Source organism: Phascolarctos cinereus, unplaced genomic scaffold (genome assembly GCF_003287225.1).
Source record: "Phascolarctos cinereus isolate Bilbo 61053 unplaced genomic scaffold, phaCin_HiC Scaffold_5;HRSCAF=322, whole genome shotgun sequence".
NCBI classification, from domain to species: Eukaryota; Metazoa; Chordata; class Mammalia; order Diprotodontia; family Phascolarctidae; genus Phascolarctos; species Phascolarctos cinereus.
The window spans coordinates 478,819,128-478,840,824 of record NW_027555958.1 but is presented as its reverse complement, the minus strand read 5'-3'; the positions used below and the strand labels follow the sequence as shown (position 1 = coordinate 478,840,824).

Below are 21,697 nucleotides of genomic sequence, written 5' to 3'. Positions count from 1 at the left end.
CCCCACCCACTGAGAAGACAAGCCATATGATACCCACTATGCATGTGAGGTCATGTAAGACATATTTCCATATTAGCCATGTTGCAAAACAAACAAAAAAACCCAAAATAAAGTGAAAAAAATATGTCTCAATCCTTTGGAACTATCATGATCATTGTACTGACCAGAGTAGCTAAGTCTTTCATAATTGATTATCATTACAATATTGCTATTATGGTGTACAATGTCATTCTGGTTCTGTTTACTTCACTTTGCATCAGTTTATACCTCTTCCAGGTTTTTCTAAACCCATGTTCCTCCTCATCTATTATAATACAATAGTATTACATCACAATTATTTACCATGACTTGTTCAGTTATTTCCCAGCTGATGGGCATCCCTCCAGTTTCTAATTCTTTGCCACCACAAATGAGTTGCTATTAATGTTTTCATACATATGGGTACTTTTCCTCTCATTTCTTTGGGTTACAGACCTGGTAGGGCTATTTCTGGGTAGAATGATATGCTCAGTTTTATAGCCTTTTGGGTGTAGCTCCAAATTGTTCTCCAGAATGTTTGGATGAGTTCCCAACTCCACCAACAGTGTATTAGTGTACTTGTTTTTTTTATATCCCCTCCACCATTTGTCATTTTCCTTTTCTGTCATGTTAGCCAATCTTGTAGGGGTGAGGGGGTACCTCAGATTTGTTTTAATGTACATTTCTGTAATCATTAGATTTAAAAACTGTGACTATTGATAGATTTGATTTTTATTCTGATAACTATCTGTTCACATCCTTTGATGATTTATCAATTGGAGAGTAGCTTTTATTTTTATGCATTTGTCTCAGTTTCCTATATATTTGAGAAATGAAAATTTTATCAGAGAAACTTGTTGTAATCCCCCTCCCCAGTTTCCTGCTTTTCTTTTAACTTTGGCTGCATTGATTTTATTTGTACTAAACTTTTTTTAATTTCATGTAATCAAAACTATCCATTTTACCTCTTGTGAGCTTCCTTATCTCTTGTTTGGTCATAAACTCTTCCCTTATCCATAGATCTGACAGGTAAAATATTACATGATCCTCTAATTTGATTATGATATCATCCATTATGTCTATATCATGTCAGTCATTTTGATCTTATGTTGATGTATGGTGTGAGATGTTGGTCTATGCCTAGTTTTTGCCAGACAGCTTTCCAGTTTTCCCAGAAGCTTTTGTAGAATAGTGAGTTCTTGCTCCAAAAACTTGGATATTTGGGTTTATCAAACCCTAGATAACTATGATCTTTTGCCTCCATATATTGTATCCCTAATCAATTCCAGTTATTGTTCACTCTATTTTTAGGTGGTACCAGATTGTTTTGATGATTGTTATTTATTAATATAGTTAGAAATCTGATATTGCTAGGCTACCTTCCTCAACATTTTTTCCATCAATTCCCTTGATATTCCTGACCTTTCATTATTCCAGAAGAATTTTGTTACCATTTTTTTTAGCTCTACAAAATAATTCTTTGGTAGTTTGATTGGTACAACATTGAATAAATTAATTCATGTAGAACTGCCATTTTTATTACATTGTCTTAATCTACCCATGAGCAATTCATATTTCTCCATTTATTTAGAGCTGTCTTTATCTGCATGAAAAGTGCTTTGTAATTGTGTTCATATAAATCCTGGGTGTATCTTGGCAGGTAGACTCCCAAGTATTTTATATTATCTGCAGTTATTTTCAATGGAATTTAAATGTCTGTATTGTCCTGTTGAATTTTATTAGTAATATATAGAAAGGCTAATGATTTAGGTAGGTTTATTTTACATCCTGCAACTTTGCTAAAGTTGTTAATTGTTTCAATTAAATTTTAGTTGATTCTTTAGGGTTCTCTCAGCATACCATCATTTGTAAAGATTGATAAGTTTGTTTGCTTGTTGCCTATTTTCATTCCTTCAATTCCTTTTTGCTAGAGCTAGTGTTTCTAGTACAATATTGAATAATAGTGGCTATAAAGGACCGTCTTGCTTCACCCTGATCTTATTGGGAAGGCTCCTACTTCATTCCCATTACAAATATTGTCCTTGATTTTGAGTAACTACTACTGACCATTTAAAAAAAATCTCCATTGATTCATATGCTTTCTAATGTTTTTAAAAAGGATTGAGTGTTGTATTTTGTCAAAAACTTTTTCTGTACCTGTTGTTATAATCATATGATTTTTGTTGGTTTTATTATTTATATCGTAAATTACGTCGATAATTTTCTTGATTCTGAACCAGCCCTGCATTCCTAGTATAAATCCCACCTAATGTAGTATATGATCTTTGTGATATATTGCTACAGTATTATTGCTAGTATTTCACTTACAATTTTTGCATCAACATTCGTTATGGAAATTGGTCTATAATTTTCTTTCTCTATTTTTGCTCTTCCTGGTTTAGGCATCAAAATCATATTTTTGTCAGACAAGGAATTTAGTAGGACTCTACATATGTTTTTCAAATAGTTTGTATAGTGTTGAAATTAATTGTTCTTAAAATGGTTGGTAGAATTTACTTGTAGCTCCTTTTGGTACTGAGGGTTTCTTATTTATGGAACTCATTGAAAGCTTCTTCAATTTCTTTATTAAGATAGAGTAAGTATTTTTCTTCTGTTGTTAATAAAAGCAATTTATATTTTTGTAAATATTTGCCTATTTCACTTAGATTGTCAGTTTTGCTAGTATATAGTTGAACAAAATAGCTCTGAGTAATTGCTTTAATTTCAGCTTAATTGGTGGTGCATTCACTCATTTTATTTTTGATACTGGTAATTTGATTTTCTTTTTTCTAATCAAATTATCCAATGGCATATCTATATTTTTTCATAAAACCACCTCTTAGCTTTATTTATTAGTTCAGTGGTGGTTTTACTTTCAATTTTATTAATATCTCCTTTGATTTTCAGGCTTTTTATTTTGGTGTTTAATTGAGGAGCTTTAATTTTTTCCAGTTTTTTAGTTGCATGCATATTACTTAAATTTAGATTATTTAGTTTCCAACTAATTTTTAATCTATGTTTCCAATGTACTTTATTGAATGTAATTTTTATTGCATTAAGGTCCCAAAAGAGTACATTTAACATTTCTGCTTTTCCTCCTTTGTTTGTGAGGTTTTATGCCCTAATATGTGGTCAAATTTTGTGAAAGTGCCAAGTACAGCTGAAAAAAAAATGTACTCCTTTCTATTCCCATTTAATTTTTCTCCAGAAGTCTATCATACCTAACTTTTCTAAAATTCTAGTCATATTCTTAACTTCTTTCTTATTTATCTTATGGTAAGATTTATCCGATTCTGAGAGACATAAATTGAGGTCCCTCACTAATATAGTTTCATTGTCTATTTTCTCCCATAACTCATTTAACTTCTCCTCTTAGAATTTGGATGCTACGCTGTTTAGTGTATATATGTTTAGTATTGGTATTACTTCATTGTCTGTGGTAACTTTTAGCAAAATGTGCTTTCCTTGCTTATCTCTTTTAATTAGGTCAGTTTTTGCTTTTGCTTTCTCTGAGATCATGAGTGCTACCCCTGCCTTTTTTATTTCGTCTGAAGCATATCAGATTCTGCTCCAGCCCCTTATTTTAACTCGATGTGTGTCTTTCCATTTCAAGTGTGTTTTTTGTAAACAGAACATTATTGGATTCTGGTTTTTTAAAATCCATCCTGCTATCTGTTTCTGTTTTATGGATGAGTGCATGCCATTCACATTCAAAATTATGATTACTCACTGTGTATTTCTCCCCATTGTGTTTTCTTCTGTTAATGTCTCTGTCTGTCTCTCTCTCTCCTGCCCTTCCTCAAAAGTTTGTTTTGCTACTGACTACTGCCTCACTTAATCTACTCTCCTTACTATCACCCCCTTCTTTCTCATAGCCCTTTTGCATTGGGTAAGTTAGATTTCTGTATCCTGAATGTATGTATATGTGCATATGTAGGCATATGTATATGCATATATGCATACATATTATTCCTCCCTCTTTGAGCTAGTTCAGATGAAATTGTTGTTAAAGCATTGCCTATTTCCCTATTTCCCCTTTAAACTGTAAATACTTTTCCTTACATTCCTCTTTTATATGAGATATTTCCATCATTCTTACTTGCCCTTCCCCTTTCTCCCAGTACATACATCTTTCTCACATTTCTATTCTTTTTTTGAGATCATCCCAACAAAATTAATTCACACTCAAGCCCTGTGCCTATGTTGATTCCCTTTATCTGGCCTCATAATGTTAAAGTCCTTAGAAGTCACATGTAACATCCTCTCATATAGTAATGTAAATAATTTAATCTTATTAAGTGTCTTATGATTTCTCTTTCATATTTATGTTTTTATGCTCCTCTTGAGTCAGTTTTGTATGTCAAATTTTCTATTCAGGTCTGGTCTTTTCATCAGGAATGCTTGAAAGTCCTCTATTTCATTAAATATCCCTTTTTCTTCCTAACAAATTAGACTCAGGTTTGCTGAGTATGTTATTCTTGGTTGTAATCTCAGGTCCTTTACCTTCCAGAATGTCATCTTTCAAGCCCTCTGCCCTTTTATAATGGTAACTCTTAAATATCATGGGATCCTGACAGTGACTCCATGGTGTTTCAGTGGTTTCTATCTGTTGGCTTGCAATACTCTTTCCTTAACCTGAGAATTATGGGATTTTGTTCTAATATTCCTGGGAGTTTTTAATTTTGTGATCCCTTTCAGGAGGTGATTGGAGGATTCTTTTAATTTCCACTTTACCATCTGGTTCTAAGATATTAAGGCAATTTTTTTATAGTACCTTGAAATATGATGTCTAGACTCTTTTTTTGATCATGACTGTCAAGTAGTTTAATAATTCTTAAATTATCTCTTCTCTATCAATTTTCTAGGTGAGTTGTTTTTTTTTTCTCCCAATGAGATTTCTTGATGTCTCATGGAGTCATTAGCTTCCATTTCCTCAATTCTAATTCTTAAGGAATTATTTTCTTCAGGGAGCTTTTGTCCCTCTTTTCCTATTTGGCCAATTCTTCTTTTTAAGGATTTGTTTTCTTCAGTAATTTTTGTGCCTCTTTAACCAAGCTGTTCATTCTTTCTTCATAATTTTCTTGCATTTCTTTCCTCAATTTTTCCTTTACCACTATTTATTTGATTTTTAAAATAATATTTTTGCTCTTTTCAAATTTTTTTTTCTTTAGCTCTTCTAAGAATTATTGTTGGGCTTGTGTTCAGTTTACATTTTCCTTTGAGGCTTTGCTTGTAGATTTCTCACCTCATGGTCATCTTCTGAGTTTGTGCCTTAAGTTTCCCTGTCACCATCATTGCTATTTATGATCAGTTTTTTTGTTGTTCTTTGCTTATTTTTTCCCAATCTATTTCTTGGCTTTGAACTTTATGTTAAAGTTGGGTTCTTCTCAACTCTGCATGGTGGTGGTATCCCTTTCCCAGGCTTCAGGAATTCTTTTGTGGTGCTGTTTTCAGAGCTACTTCTGGGGATATGTATTTTGGTCCTTCCAAGGCAGTGTAATCTGGGAAGAAGTGTGATCACTGTTTACCTGGTCTGAGTTATGGTCCTTACACAGGAAGATTCCTGTTTCCTTGCTGCTGCAGGCAGTAGTGCTCCTCTCTTCACTCTGGAACTGTGACCTGGAGCTGTGTAATGGGCAATGGAATTGCCATTTGGGGCAGCTGCTGTGCCCAGCACCAGCAAAGGGGTCCCCTGTAATCTCTTTCTGACCAATTGTCTGATACTGTTATTGTCTCTGGACAGTGAGAGCTTCTGGAACTGTTGCTGCTGCTGAAGTTGCAGCTACAGCCTCCAAAGGCCTGCAGCTAGTGTTGCCACTGCACCTCCACCCCAGTGTCACAGATCTCTCATTCTGACCTCCTAAGTTAGACTGTAAAAGTGTGTCACCCGGACCTTTTGTTGCTATGTTATGCCAGAATTTAATTTAATGCGTTATTTTAAAGTTGTTTAGTTGAGAATGTTGGGCAAGTTTGGCTGGAATGCCTCCTCTCTTCTGCTCCCTTGGTTATGCTCCTCTCAAATGCTGTTGCCTTAAATTTTGGACATTTCTCACTGTAAAGAAGTTTCTTAAATCTAAATCTACCTCTGAGTAAAAGAGTCTCTTGTGTTCTTATTTCTCCTTTGAAGATAAAAGATGCAAAATCTTCTAGGGCTTGCAGATTTTTCAATAACATCTGTGATATACATTTTATATTTTATTGAAAAGACCAAGTACTGCATTAATGCTTGGTAGAAAATCTTTAAAAGAAAAAAACCTGTCCAGAGGCATGTTCTTATGTTTCAAAATAATAAGCTAATTAAATATTTATTTATTACCAATATCAGAGTATGACTAGGTTTTGTTTTAATAAATACCATTCAAATAATATTGAGTCATTGCTTAGAAAGTATTGGCCCTACCCCCCCAGCAAACATAATCATCTACACAGTGTGATTCTAGATTGTGATTCTAGCTTTACCCAGCTGTTTGACCTACACCAAGATCCAATCCAGCAGGCACTTATTAAGCCAATATTAATTATAAGGCATTGTTCCAGGTGCTGAGGGTTTTGGTATCAGATGCTATCCCTCACTGAGGAAACTCCTAGTATCAGTACAGAAGAGCACCTGCTCTGCAACTTACTGTCTTAGAGCTGGTTGGGACGCTAAGTGAAGCGACTTGCCCAACTGTCATATAGCTAGTATATATCAGAGACACAGCTTGGACTTTGGTCATCCTGACAATTAGATTTGCTACCCCTCTGGTGCTTAATGATACAAAGTCAAAACAAAATCTGTGTCTGCTCTCAGAAAGTCTATATCCTACTTGTAAATAGATAAGTATAGAAAAAGTAATACAAAGAAATCTAAAACAATTTTTCCAGAAGGAGGTAATATCTATGTGCATTGGGGGAGGGAATTAAGACTTGGTTTCCCCATTTGTCAAATGTGGGTCTGGAATAGCTGTTTTTTAATGTCTTTTTCGGACTGAAAATTCGATGTTTCTGAGATATTTTAGGGCAGAGACTGATGATTTTAATTTACATTTATGTTTTCATTTGCCCCCAATGCCCAAAGAGATCTCATAAGATTTAAAGCTGGAAGTTACCTTAGAGGTCCTCTAGTCCAAAACTCTTCATTTTATAGAAGAGGAAACTGAAGCCCAGAGAAGCTGCAGTATGCCCAATGTCATGCAATAATACATGACATATAAAGGATTTTAACCTCAGTCTGTAGCTCTGAACGGCCTTTCTACTACACCAAATTCCCTCTTTTCAGGATGACTAAGTTGAAGTGTTATCAATTTGGAAGAACACACAGTCCTTCTATACTCATATACAAATAAACATCACACATTATTCACTTCTATTTATTTTTATTTTGAAAGACATTCTAAATGTAATGTAATGAAAATATTTAGTCACTCAGAATCCAGAGACAGATCTGAGTGAGCTTAATACACATGAGGTAGATAAATTCATTGTCTCTCAATGGACAAATTGTTTTTGTGATTTCGGGTTTAATTCAGTTTCAAGTGCAAGGGATAGTATGTGTTTTGTTGGTCATGTTGTTATTTTTTATTTCATGTGTTCAAACAATGATATGAGTTATGATTTGCCCTAGGGAAGGGATCAGTGTCCACCGGGAAGAGATCATTAAACCATCAAATTATCAAAGTAGAATGTAAGTTTTTTGAGGGCAGGACATGTTTAATTTTTGCCTTGTATACCCAGTACAACATTTTTTCCCCTCTGGATTTCATCAAGGCAGGAAAACCATACTGTAGAAGCTCCCTCCACCAACACAGCTAGCAAGGGGAAATTCCTAAAGCTCCCTTCTGATATATCACATCCCTGTGCAATAAATGCTGTTGCTCTATATTTCCTCTAGGAACAAGCTCCTCTATTTGGCATTTATAACACTTTATAAACTGGCCCCAATTGCCTCTTATAAACTTTTTTGAGGCATGATTCCCCTTTAAATATGTTGCCATCTAAGCAAACTGGCCTTCTTACTGTATTTCACTTAAGATGGCTCATCATCTGTTTTTGTACTTTTGTACATGGTCTTCCTCTTTCCTGGGCTTCACTTCCTCCTTATGCTCACTTCTTAACATTCCTAGCTCCCTTCAAATTTGAGCTTATGTCACCTCCTACATGAAGTCTTCCTTGATCTCTGCAATTACAAGTACTTTCTTCCCTACAATTACTTTGTATTTATTTCAAATATATATGTATATATGTATGCATATATGCATATGTGTGTGTGTGCGTGTATGTACATGTTGTTACTCTGCAAAAGAATGGAAATTCCTTGAGGGCAGGAGCTTGAGGGCTTTTTTGTACCTCTAATACTGACTTACAGTACATAGTAAGCAATTAGTAAATGTTTAATGATTGATTGATTACTATGTGGTCCATAATTTATGGTCTTAGAAATCTGCCCCAGCATCCTGAGAGGTAAAGTGCCATAATTATACAATTAGTCAGTATATGTCAGAAGCTGGACTTGAAGCCTTTGTGACTTCAAGGATGGCTGTCAGCCATAGAAGATGCTGCCCTTTACCTTGAGCATAGCAGGAACTCAATAAACATTTATTGAATCAAGCTCAAAGTAAGCATATATGTTTGTATGTAATACATACATATATGTGCTCCTACACAAACATATAGGAGAACCAGGAGAGAGTGGTCTCCCAAAAACCTATAGAGAAGAGAGTATCAAGGAAAAGAGAGTGATCAACAGGGTCAAAGGGTGTAGATAGGTCAAGAAGGATAAAGACAGAAAAGGTCTTTAGATTTGGCAATTAAGATATCAGTAGTAACTTTGGAGAGAACAGTTTTGGTTGAATGAGAAGGTCAGAAGCTACAGTGTAGAGTCAGAAAGACAGTAAGTGTAGAGTCAGAAAGACAGTAAGAGGAGAGGAAGTGGAGGTACCTACTTTAGATGGCCTTCTAAAAGACTTACACTATTAAAGGGAAGAGAGATATAGGATGATTGTTATCAGGGATGGATGGATCAAGTGGGGGCTTTTTTGAGGATGAGGAAAACATGGACATGTTTGTAAGTGGTAGGGAAGCAGGCAGCAGATGGGAAGAGATTGAATATTAGTGAGAGAGCAGGGATGATAGAAGGGCAATCTGCTGGAAAATACAAGATGGAATAGGATCATGTGCATATGAGGGGTTTGCCTTGGCAAGGAAAAAGGCCATCTCTTCATGTGAAACAGTGGTGCAGAAGAAGAGGGAGCCCTCTGTCAATGGCCTCAGTTTTTCCAGTGAGATATGAGGCAAAGCTCTCAGCTGAAAGGATGGGGAAGAGGAACAATGGAAAGCTTGAGGAGTGATGAAAGTATTTGGAAAAGCCACTGTGGTCAATGGCATAGTGAATTGGTGAGGGAGGTGTCAAAGGATTGCCTTGTTGTACGTAATGCTGCTTGACTCAACAGCATGTGAGTGGGAGCAAAGGCCACAGATGGTGGCAATGATCCAAAGTGGGGATCTGGATGGGGAAGATCTTCTAGATGATAAAGGGGCAAAGGACTTGAGAGAGAGGACAGTATAGAGCTGGGCTGGTTCACCAAAGATTCTAGATAGGGAGGGGCAGAGACTGTACCAGTGTGGGTGTAGTGGCTTGGGAAAGAACTGAAGGGTTGAAGGATTTAGAGGTCATGAAGACCGAGAGTAGGTTTTAGAGTTTCAAGGAAGAGGGAAAGGTGGAAAGACAATAGATTGTGATCAGATAGAGGAATTTCAGATTTCATGAACATGGAAGTATTACATATGTGAGTGATGACAGGATTAAGGTTACGTCCATCTTTGTACGTAGCTATGGTAGAGTGGAAGAGTAGACCAAGGGAAATGAACAAATTGAGATTAAAGTATTCAAGGGAGTTTTATTACATACACAATATATTAATCAAAAGTCAACAAGTATTAATGTGAACCATGTGCTAGATACTGTTCTAGGTGTTGGGGCCACAAAACCCCAAATGACCCAATCTATACCCTCAGGAAGCTTCCATGCTCTTACATAGCTACATCAGACCTAGCTCCCACACCTAGGATCCTAGACTTTGGGATTGGGTAAGAACTAGTTAATCAATTGCCCTATGAGCCAACCCACCATTGCCTCTGCATTCCCTGGCCAAAAACGTTCTTCCTTGGCCACCACTTATTTATACATATTGTCTTCCCAAATATAAACTTTTGTACAGCAGGGGCATATTATATGAATGAATGAATGAATGAATGAATGAATGAATGAATAACTAAATAATTTAATGAGCACCTACCATGTGCCAAACACTGTGATACTATGCTAGAGATACAAATACAAAAGCAGAAAGAGTTCCTGCCTTCAAAGAGCTCACATTCTAATAAAGGAAACAACAAACAGAGGGGAGTGGTGTCCAGGGAGAGACACTTTGGTCTGAAAAGTTATAGGCAGGGGGAGCCACGCGGTGGTTGGTTAGATGACAGGCTGTGCAGGAAGTGGCTGGAGAAGAGGGAGTGATATTTGTATCTCAAGGGATTAGTCCAGTGCCTGACACACAGAATAAGGGCATCATAAATGCTTTTTAAAAAACCCATGTACCTATTTAAATAAATAAAAGTGCAAAAAATTCAAGGTGATTTCTTCTTTGTGGGGGAGGCACTAGCTGGTGAAAGGGTCAGAGAAAGCTTCATGAGGAAAGCGACATGAATATTTACTGAGGTTCTCAAATACTTATTGATTTTAATTTTTCATAGTAGGCTCATTTCTTTTATCTCATTTAATCATTAAGACTACTTTTGAGTTATTCAGTGCAGAGTAAATATTATTCCCACTTGGCAGATGAGGACCTATCAAAGAAGGCACCTCTATTGTCCACTTCTAAGCTTCAGCCCTAGGCAGTTCTTCATGTCTGTTTGGGGAAAGGCTGGGTGAACTTGGGCTGTCCACCCTTCCAGAGTCTAGACCATGACCTCCAGACTCCTAGGTCATGCCAGGGGACATCATTCAGCAGCCTTGGCATCCTGTAGCTTCCAATCATTTTTAATGAATCTCCTTTGGAAGTCACTATGAGATCCTAATTGCTTATTAATTATTTATTAGCTAGATCTCATTATGAAATTGGCATGACTGAAGGATAGGATTCTGTGCCCTTTAGTTTAAGAACTCAAATGCTCTTTTAATGTAGGATGGCATCTCTCGCTGCAGAGATAGCCACACTAATACCTCCCCCTGTGTTATCATTTGCCACTTAATTTTATATCTAATTACCCACAAATATGTACATATATATTTTTATATGTATATGTGTGCATATGTACCATGGCCTTTTGACCTCTCTCACATAATTTAGCTTTCTACATGTATAGGTCAGCTTTCTCAAGTGCATAGTGAACTCTTTGAGGGTAGGTGTTTTCTTTGTAATTACACAAACAAGAGGTACTCACCAAATATTTCTTGAATGAATGAATTATTGAATAAACATTGTTCAAAAATCTAGGAATGAGTCTGATGTAGAATAAACAATTTGTAATTGAAAAAAAGAGAAATAACATTTAAACAATTTATAATTGCAAAGAAAATGAGGAATACTTTTTAAAAATCAATTGCCCTATAACCCAACCCACCATTGCCTCTGTATTCTCTGGCCAAAACACTTTTCCTTGGCCACCGCTTATTTACACATATTGTCTTCCCAAATATAAACTTTTGTATAGTGCTTTTACAGCGCACCCTTTTACATAGTGCTTAAAAATTTGCAAAGCCCCTTCCTCATGGAATTATGAGATAGCTTTATGGTACAATGATTAAAAATGTTTTTTTTAATTGGACTTGTGATTTTGTTGGAGTCAGAAACTCCCACAAAATGGCTCAGCAGCTGTTGAGCAACTTCTAACTTTAGAGCGTTTCCATTTAGGGAGCACTGAATGGTTAAATGACCAGGGTCACATAGCCAATGTGTCAGAAGCAGGACTTGAACCTAGATCTGCCTGATTCTGAGCTCCACTGATTCTCAACAATGTAAGCAATATTCACCCCATTTTAAGGATGAGGACATTAAGGCCCAGAGAGAGGAAGAGACTTGTCCAGTGCCATGCAGATCATTTGAAATAAAGGTGGAATTTGAACTCAAGTCCTCTGATTCGAGATCCAAAGACCTTTCCAATAATTTCAGTTGGACCTACGGCAAGCAGCATGCTTTGCATTACTTTTGTTGTTGTTGTTGTTGTTCAATTGTATGAGTCATGTTTGATTCTTTGTGACCTCATTTGAGGTTTTCTTGGTAAAGATATTGGCGTGGTTTCCCATTTCCTTCTCAAGCTCATTTTACAGATGAAGAAACTGAGGCAAGCAGGATTAAGTGACTTGCCCATCTTCATGTGGCTGGAAAGTGTCTGAGGCCAGATTCAAACTCAGGAAGATCAGTATTCCTGATTGCAAGGCCAGTTCTCCATCGATTGTACCAGCCAGCTGGCCTTTTGCACTACTAGAATGCCTAAAGTCTCATGGCAGGCCAGCTTGGGTCGTGGAGAATCTGCTGTCTGTCTCCTGTCTCCAGGAGGTACCTGGGGCTTTCCTCGGAGTGTTGTTGGAAGGCCCGTCCTTTTGGGAATCCAAATCAACCCCAGCTACAAGCCCAAGAGCAATAGCAGCAGCAGCAGCAACGCCAACAGAAAGTTTTCCACTTGGTAACAGCAGGAAGCAGTTTGGGGGAGTGAAGAGAGGGCCGGCCGAGGAGTCAGCGAGGTTTGGATCCCCGTCTTGCCTCTGAGACAATGGGATGCATGACTCAGGCTGAGTCACTTGACCTATTATTGCCCAAGGCTACTCTCCAAGATGAAAACTTACAGCAAGCTTGCTCATTTGCTTTGGTAAAGGTACTTCCCACACTGGGAGCTCTCAGCATGTAGATTTGGAGCTATAGGGAACCCAAGAAGCTGTCTGGTCCTAGCCCCTCATTTTACATCTGGGGAAAATGAGACTCCAAGAAGTGAAGGGGCTGACATCATCACCTAGATCATGTCACAGAATCACTAATTCAGAGCCGGCTGGTTGTCAGAGGTTACTCAGAGCATCCCCTTTATTTTACAGAGGAGGAAATGGAGGTCCCTTGAGGTTAAGGGAATTTTCCAAGGCCGCACTGGTAGTAGGTATCAGGATTCAAACCCAGATCCTCTCTCTCTGGAGCCAGAGCTTTTATTCATTATACTATGAAAGACAGAAAAAAAAAGCCAGGAAGAGCTTACTGCAGCCCTCAAAGCTAGCTTCTTTGCTTAGTTGCTGGCTGCCTTTGTGAAGAACCAGTCAGCCTGCAAAAACCAAAAGCAAGATGGTAATTGCAGAATGCAGAAAGTTTCCTGTTTTCCCAGGCGGCAGTGGGGTTGGGCTCGAGGGAGGAGGTAGGCTGCAGAGCAGAGAAACACTCACTAAACTGAAAATGAAAATCCTCAGCTGCTACAAGGGCCCACGGAGCTAACATCTTATCGTCCTGGACCTCGAACACTAGCCATTCCCTAGGAGGAGAGACCACATTAGTGCGAAGGCAGCAAGGCCACAGTCAGTGAGGCTTTCATCCTCATCACATATTCCTCATGAGGGAACAGGGCCCTGGCTTGCAGAATATCCTTTTCCAAAAGCACAAAATGATTTAATCTCTGTAGTTATTCAGTCCTCAGTGGCAGGAGTCAAAGCTGCCTTTTGCAGACATACTGTCATTTGTGAAATGCAGGTGCTGTGGATTAGGGCCACCTGTTGAATGACATCCTGGGATCTAAAATGCTAATACCATCACCAAGTGGAACAGACCAACTGCAAATGTATCCATCTGGGAGACCCCTAACCAGCATGGGAAGAACATTTTCCTAAATAGTATCTGTCATTGTTCCCAGCTTCCCTGAATCTGAGATAATGTAAGGGCCACCATTCTTGCCCTGGTGGAATGCCTGGGCCATAATAGGCACTCAATAGCTATATGCTTATGAATATACATGAGATCATCGCTCAAGGCCAAACAGAGGCCCAGCGAATAAAGGATGAACTGTGGTGCCGGCCCTCTGACAGAGAGGGGAGGAACTGGGGCTGCAGACCGAGACACCAACTTTCTGAACATGGACCATGCGGGAACTTGTTTTGCTTGACTTTGCTTAGTTATTCCAAAGGCTTGGTTTTATTTTCTCCCCAACTGGGATTGGGGAGAAGGGAGAGAAAATAGTTTTGTTAATTAAAAAAGATAAAGCTAAATTACAAAAAATAAATGTGGAATTGTGGTCAGAGAATCTGAGTTCAAATCATGACTCTGCCAGTTATTATCCATATGGCCTTGGATAAGCTGCTTAACCTCTTGAGCCTCAGTTTCCTCATCTGTTGGACTTGATGACTTCAAAGGTCCCTTTCAGCTCTTACAATTCATAAGAATCACAGAGACGCTTGGTGTCAACCATGCCAAATACCCACTCTCTTTGAAGAGCTGATGACAATGATAAATTGACAACTGGCATATGCCCAAGGAACAATGATCAGGGGGAGACTTACTTCATCCCTTCCCTAGGAAAAAGCAATATAGGCACACTGTAACCAAATAGCCTAGAGCCAGAAGGAACCTAAAAGACCAACAAATTCAACTTCCTCCTTTCACAGATGAGGAAACTGAGGTTCAATGTCTTGCCCTATATAGCAGGATTTGAATTCAGTTATTCTTGGCTGGCACCCAGTCTGCTGTGCCACCCAGCAGCCTAACTAGGAATGTCAGGAGACGATTCATGGAATTCAGCAGAGATTCCGGACTCTGTTGCTGTGGAGAAGTTCCCTCAAACTACAGACCCAAAACTTCTTAGTAATTCAGGAGATTGTGGGATTAATTTAGTAGATTGTTGAGGTAGGGACCTCAAAGGCCATGGAGTCCAAATTCTTAATTTTATAGATAAGGAAACTGAGGCCAAGAGTGTTAATGAAATCACAGATCCAGAGCTAGGAAGCACCTTGAAAGCTTCCCAGTTCAATACCCTAATTTTCCAGATGAGACTGAGGTCTGCAGAAGCAAAGGTACTTGCTCAGTCAGGGTCACACAGCCAATAAGGGTCAGAGGCAGGACTAGGGCTCAGATCTTCTTGCCTCTAAGGTAGGCTCTCTACTCCTTACTCCAAATTTCCTCTTTCAAGGCTTACTTTAGCCCCACAAAGTTCATCCCCCCCTGTCCTCCAAATTCAGCCCCTAACTCTGTGATAAAATTACTCTGAATTTAGCAAAGTTGCTCTTCAAACAACAGAAAATTCATCCATCACTGGGCCGACATTCAAAGTTTCTTTTGAGCTTGGTAGGACCTTTGAGAACTCATTCTCTACTTGGCATAGTCTTAGAAAACCCAAGCTCACCTCCATTCCACAAAGAATTACCAGAAGACTTCACTAGAGATTTCTAGTCATGTAAACACACACACACACACACACACACACACACACACACACACACACAAACATTAGGAACCTGGCCTTCTCCTTCTCCTCCAAGGACAATTTTACCTCCTCTTCCTTTTTTTTTTAATCTTTGTTTTTTTTTGTGGAGGAGTGGGGTCTGGACCTTTGATTTCATTTGCATGGTAGAACTGCCAGTGTGGTGACTCCCTTCCCAGGTTAATATTAGCAATTTAGAGCATAGAGCATTGTTCAAGGGGTTAGAGAGAGGTTACCTTTGGAAGGTAGGTGGCAGACTGGGTAGAGCAATGGACCTGGAATCAGGAAGAAGTGATTTCAAGTCCTTCCTTTGCATTTACTATCTGAGTGACCCTGGACAAGACAAATAATCTCTCTCACCATCAGTTTTCTCATTTGTAAAGTGGGAATAATAAAAGCACCTATCTCACAGGGTTGTCATGAAGCTTAAAAGAGGAAACATATGTAAAGCATTTTGCAAAGCTGAAAGGGCTAAATAAATGCTACTACTTTTATTGTTATTATTGTTATTGTTGATACATTAGTTGACTTGCCACAGTCACCCAGCTAGTCTATCAGAGGCAAAATTTGAACCCAGGTCTTCCTGACTGCAAGGCTGGCAACCTATCCATTCTGTGTGAAGGCCTCTCAGTGTACCAATAACTTATTGATACAAGTTTTTTTTTTAAATCAGAGACTTTTTAAAAAGTATTTTTATCCTCAAATATCTCTTAAATAGGCATATCCAGTTTTCAAACAGAGAAGAATTGGCATTAGCAGAAACTGTTCTCAGTGGCTGGTAGCTGGGTCAATGATCAGGCACATCCTTCACCCTTGGCACTGTGCAGTGACATCTGCTCTGTGTGGCTTCTGGATGTCTTAGAAAAGAGTGCCACTTATTACATTCACTGAGATTTTTTTCTTGGGAGCAATTTAGTATTTGCAAACACTAATGTATAAATGTGGCAGTGTAAAAGCCTGCATGGAATGTCATTTCCTTGTCTGAACTGGCTGTGTTGAGATGGAAGAACAGGTCACCACTGGGTCTGAGGCCAGTGGACCTCGATTCAAAGCTGGACCCTTCACTAATTGGCTGACCTTGAAAGTCACTTAACCTGAATGGGCCTCAGTTTCCTCATCTGTAAAGTTGAGGATTGCCCTAGAAGATTCTAAGATCCTTTTCAACTATAAATCTATGACTCTAGATACAGGCCCAACATTACTTGGAAGCAATTAATAAGAGCTGATATTTACGGAGTGCTTTATAATTTGCAAATCATATCCTATCCATTTTCTTATTTGATCTCCCAATAGCCCTGTAAAATAAATCATCTATGTTTTGTTATCATTCCCATTTTACAGATAAGGAACCTAAGGCTCAGAGAGATTAGTACATGGTCCTGTATGTTCTTCTGATTCCAGATCTAAAAACCTAGTCAATTCACCAGCTTCCTGGCTGCACAGAAATCACCCTTTATATTTATATGATGCTTTATGTTTGCAAAGCCATTGATACGTGTTCTCTCATTTTAACCTCATAAGACTGATGCTGCAATTAGACAGAGAAGTAAACACTATGAAAACCAAGGTCTCCATTATACAGATGAGGGAACTGAGACACAGAGGGGTTAAGTAACTCTCCCATGGTAAGTGGTGTGCTGGTAAGCATTTAACAACTGGTGCACCCCAAAATATATACTCATGACACACTTTTACGTTTAATCTCCATTCATCACTTTCTTAAGTCTAGGCAATAAACAAAACAATCAGTACAGTCCTGATTTATAGCATTTGTCAATATCTAAGGTGTAAATGTTCATGCTAAATATGGAACAGTCTGTTCTCTTGAGCTGGCTCAAGCTGGCTCCAGCATAGCCCTGCTAGAAAGTATCAGAGCAAAGATTTGAACCCAGGTCTTCCTGAATCTAAATCCGGCATTCTGTTCGCTAGATCAAGACACTGAATGCACATTAAAAATGCAGTCACTTCTTAGTAAGTCCAAAGAATTTTTTAAAAATTGAGCACTGTTGCACCCTGTCACTCCCCAAATTAGTAATATTCAGGCAGTGGCTTCCTCACCCCCAAATAACAGAAAAGTGTGCTTTATTTATTTTGCATATGTTTCCCCCTGTAGAATACAAGCTACTTGAGGACAGGAATTGTTTGCTGTTTTGCTCTAATTATCTGGTACAATTCCTAGTACATAGTGGGTACTTAATAATTACTTATTGAATGACTGTTTGAACAGACACATTTTGAAAAGGATCATGGGTTCATAGCTCTTCTCTCTTAGAAGAGATCTTAGAGTCCATTTCCTTCAATCCCTTTATTTTGCAAGTAAAATGTGTTATGTACCAGTTAAACACCAAGGGCCTCCCTTGAATCTAAACCCATTTTCTCAAAGAAACTAGAAATCTGCCTTCAGAGTTGGTAGTGGACTCAGGTACAGGATTTAGGCCATTTTAACTTTAGACACATCCTCAAATCAAGCCTTTAAAAATAAAAACAGAACTTTCACTCTATATTACATCAGAAAATCTAGAGCAGATGTACTGTGGTACATTGAAAATATCCCTGGCTCTGGAGTCAGAAGAGGGATTCAAATTCCTTCTCTACCACTTACTACTACTACCTGTGTGGCTGTGAGACACTCATTTAATTTCCCGTCCTCATCTTCAAAATGGTTAGTTGGATTGAACAGCTTTTGACTTCTTTTCCAGACCTAATTCTATGATCCTATATTTAAAATTTCATGAAATTAGTGGAGATTCATTATATACTAGTAAAACACCAAGTGCAACTCTAGAATCTGAACCTATTTTCTCAAAGGCACTCAAAATTTGCCTTCAGTCAGTAGTAGACCCAAGAACAAAGTCTGACATCCCCCGAACAACTCAAAATCATGTGATATGAGAGGTTTAGAAGGGCTCTTCGTGGCTCTCTAGCTCACTTGTTCAACATAGGAAGTGAAAGCTGTTATTGCAAGATGGGTGGCCCTCTGCTTTTGGATTAACCCCTTCTGGTCCATGTTCCTCCTTCTCCTCTCCTCTTTGCCTCTTGCAAACTTTTCTATCCCTCCAGGACTATTTTGGGCTACTACAGTGATCAGATCATTCTATCCCACAATGACCAAATTCTTTTCTCTGGACTTTTTGTCTTCTTTGCCTTCTTCTGGTTAATTATCTTTTTATGCATGTCCTGTCTCACCGTTTGCCATCAGTGCTTTTAAAGTCAATTGTATAGATTGTAAAGTCCTTGAGGAGAGGACTATGTTTTATGCTTCTTTGTATCCTTCATAAAACACATTACAAGTACTTATAAACTGCTGACAGTTAGCTAATTGGTAGATATATCTTTTACAAAAAGTAAAATTGGTTTTTGCTTGCCTCTAAAAGCTATGACCAATCTTTCCCAAACAAAGAATCGCATTGATGTATTTTTAAATCTATTTATTCCCAGCTCTTTCTGATATAAAGCTATAGATTCGAACATTTTTCATGAAGCTCCCAAACTGGGCTGATTTCTAGTATTCGTCTAGCTTGATAAAGTAAATATTGAATAGAATTACATTTTGATTATTAGCAGCTATGAATAATGAGGGATAAATTCATTCAGAATTAAACAGCATCTTCTGGAATCAGAAAACTTGATCAGGAGTCTCCATAGAGGCATTGCACAATGAAACCAGATTTATTAGTTCTGTGAGAAAAAGCCTTTTTGTTTATTTTTAAGTCCTATTATTAATCATTAGCCAAGCCTTGTAGCAGCTTCTAGCAAGAAAGAAGGAGAAAGTGTTTCAAGGGTAGAGGGTCTTAGCCTCAAGCCTTTCTTGCCTAGCTCCACAGGACTTAACTGAATCAGAACCATCTGGAGGAGAAATCAAGAAAGAACTCCAGTGTCTGAGGAGCTCCTGGGGGCTGACTAATTACGATGAAGTACACAGGACCACCCCTGCTCATATTCTTCAGTGTCTCTGTCCCTCCCACCCCTCACTCCAGTCAAATTCAACTTGAGCCAGAAGGTTCAGGAAAATGTGAAACGGATTCATAAGTAACCCTTCCTATGCCATGAGAAATGGAGCAATCGAAGGACTCGGGGTAAAGAAGAAACCCCCAGATACGTTGTCGAGACAGAAGAGACAGCCTGCCAAGGAAAACAAAGGACAGCGGGTCTCAGTCTCCCTCTCCCTCCACTCTCCCCCCAGTCTCCAGCAAAACTTTTCATCCCTTCCCCAAGAGTGGAGAACGAATCCCCACCTGAATCCATTCTACCATCCATCCACCTCCCTCCTGGGTCTCCAAGTGGCATCTCCCTCTAGTCCTACCCCTAGTGGGTTTTGGAGGAGGGAGTTCAGGAAGAATCTCGAGAGCAAGGGGTTGGTTCAATCTTGCTTGGAGTGTGTGCGCTAGTGTGTGTGCATGTGCATATGGAGGAGGACGGGGGTGGGAATCACCTTATGATCCAGGACGCTGATGTATCCATCCATGAGCCGCCCACCCTGAGGAATTCCGGGGCGCTGCAGAGACTGCCCCAATTGTCCGTTGCTGCCTGCCAGCCCCAAGCGCCGGAGGCTCTCCGCTGCCGGTTTGCCGCTGGCCCCAGCCGCTGCCTGCTCCTGCTCCCGTTGCTGGGGGGGTTCCTTCTGGCCGCCACCGAGGCCGCTGTACATGAGCAACAAGCTAGTACACATGGTGGTGAGCGCTAGACACACAGCCAGCCCATGGCGCTGTGAGAGGAGAGAGAGAAAAACAGCGCTCAGCTTGCTCTGCTCTTAGCTGAAGAGCGACGCGGGTGGAGTCAGAACCCCGGAGAGCTCCAGAGCCAGGAGCTCCGGTGGGGTCAGCACCCAGGAGAGCTCCAGCGGCTGGTGCCTGCTCTGTGCTCTGCTCTCCCTGAGTGTGTGCTGCCGGCCGGCCCTACAACCCTCCCTCAGGGAGCCGGCACAATCCTCTCTTGTGCAGCAGAAGATGCTCCCGGCCCGGCTGGGCTCGGCTCGGCTGGGCTCGCTGCTGCCGCCGCCGCCACTGCCTCTCGCTGCCTGGCTCTCTCGGCAGGGGTCAGGTGGTGCTTGGCCATCCTGGCCTGGAGGTGGCAGGGGCTGGGAGGGGGTGCTCAACTGGGACCTTAGAGGGCCAGGGAGGACTGACCAAATGTGTGCCTTCGTCTCCTGCTCCTTTCCACCCGCCTTGGGGACACCAGATTCTCTCTCTCTCTCTCTCTCTCTCTCTCTCTCTCTCTCTCTCTCTCTCTCTCTCCTCTCTCTCTCCTCTGTATCCATCTATCACTGCTGCTCTTTGCAAGTTTGGAACCCGTCTGGAAAACCGAGAAAGTCTTCAGGGAACTCTCACCCCCTCCTCCTTCCTCTTTGTCCGCCCCCAACCTGTTTCCCGAAGCTGACCCTCCCCCATTTCCTCTTCCTCTGCCTCTTTTCCACCTGCCTTTTGGACATCCCACCCTGGACTGTAGGAAGAGCGTAGGTACCTGAGTTTCACATTCCTAGTCTTCTCTTCACTAGGCTGGAAGCTACAGCAGAGGCGGGGACCGGGGGCATGCGTGTGTGTGTGTGTGTGTGTGTGTGTGTGTGTGTGTGTGTGTAAACACACACATTATTAAAGCAGGTGGAAAGTTGTCCCTTGGAAAATGAGGCGCCCGCGGAGCCGGGGCTCGCGGTTGCGCGCCTTGCGCTCCCGGCCCCCGCTGCCCCTTCCCCAGGGGCCGTTGCTCTGCCCGGGGTCCCGTCTCAGCCCCCGCCGGGAGTTGGGAGCGCCGACTCACCATCAAGGTCTTCATTTTTGGACCCCTCCTCCGCACAGAATCCTCAGGCACTGGCGTCCGGGGCCACTTTTTCTCCTCGGGTTTCCATGGCCAGGCAAAGTGGGCACGGGGGTGGTGGTGATGAGGAGGGTGGGGTGGGGGTTTGGGGACCGGCGGCAGCCTGCGGAGGAAGTGGCGGCGGCGGCGGCGGGGCTATTCCGGCCAGGTAGCGAACGAGCTGGGCTTGGGATGGGGAAAGCGCTGCTGTTGCAGAGATTAGAGACAGAATTAAAACTGAACTGGACCCTCTTAGTCTCTTAGTGATCTACACAACTGCCGCCTGCCGCTGCCTGCTGGGTCCTAAAACCCTCTTCATCCCTCGCCGTACAAAAGGGGGAAATCACATCTCTGCAGCCTAGGATTTGGGGAGCTGGGAAGCTAACTTGGGCCTCATTCCTTCCAGTTCTTTCTTTTACATTGGCACACACACGGAGGTAACAATTGCTCCGTTTTAAGGAAATCG

General features: G+C 40.4%; 1 protein-coding gene across 1 annotated transcript in view; it reads right to left on the bottom strand.

The window, feature by feature from the left end:
• The window catches only part of ST6GALNAC5 (ST6 N-acetylgalactosaminide alpha-2,6-sialyltransferase 5), a 242,202-nt gene extending 220,731 nt beyond the window's left edge, over positions 1-21,471 (bottom strand). The window contains exons 1-2 of the mRNA XM_020968565.2: positions 21,196-21,471; positions 19,874-20,146 (exon numbers count right to left, since the gene is read on the bottom strand). Of these exons, the coding sequence (XP_020824224.1) occupies positions 19,874-20,146; positions 21,196-21,210 (288 nt within the window). The 5' untranslated portion in view covers positions 21,211-21,471. The remainder of the gene's footprint in view (positions 1-19,873; positions 20,147-21,195) is intronic.
• Between the last annotated feature and the right edge of the window lie 226 nt (positions 21,472-21,697).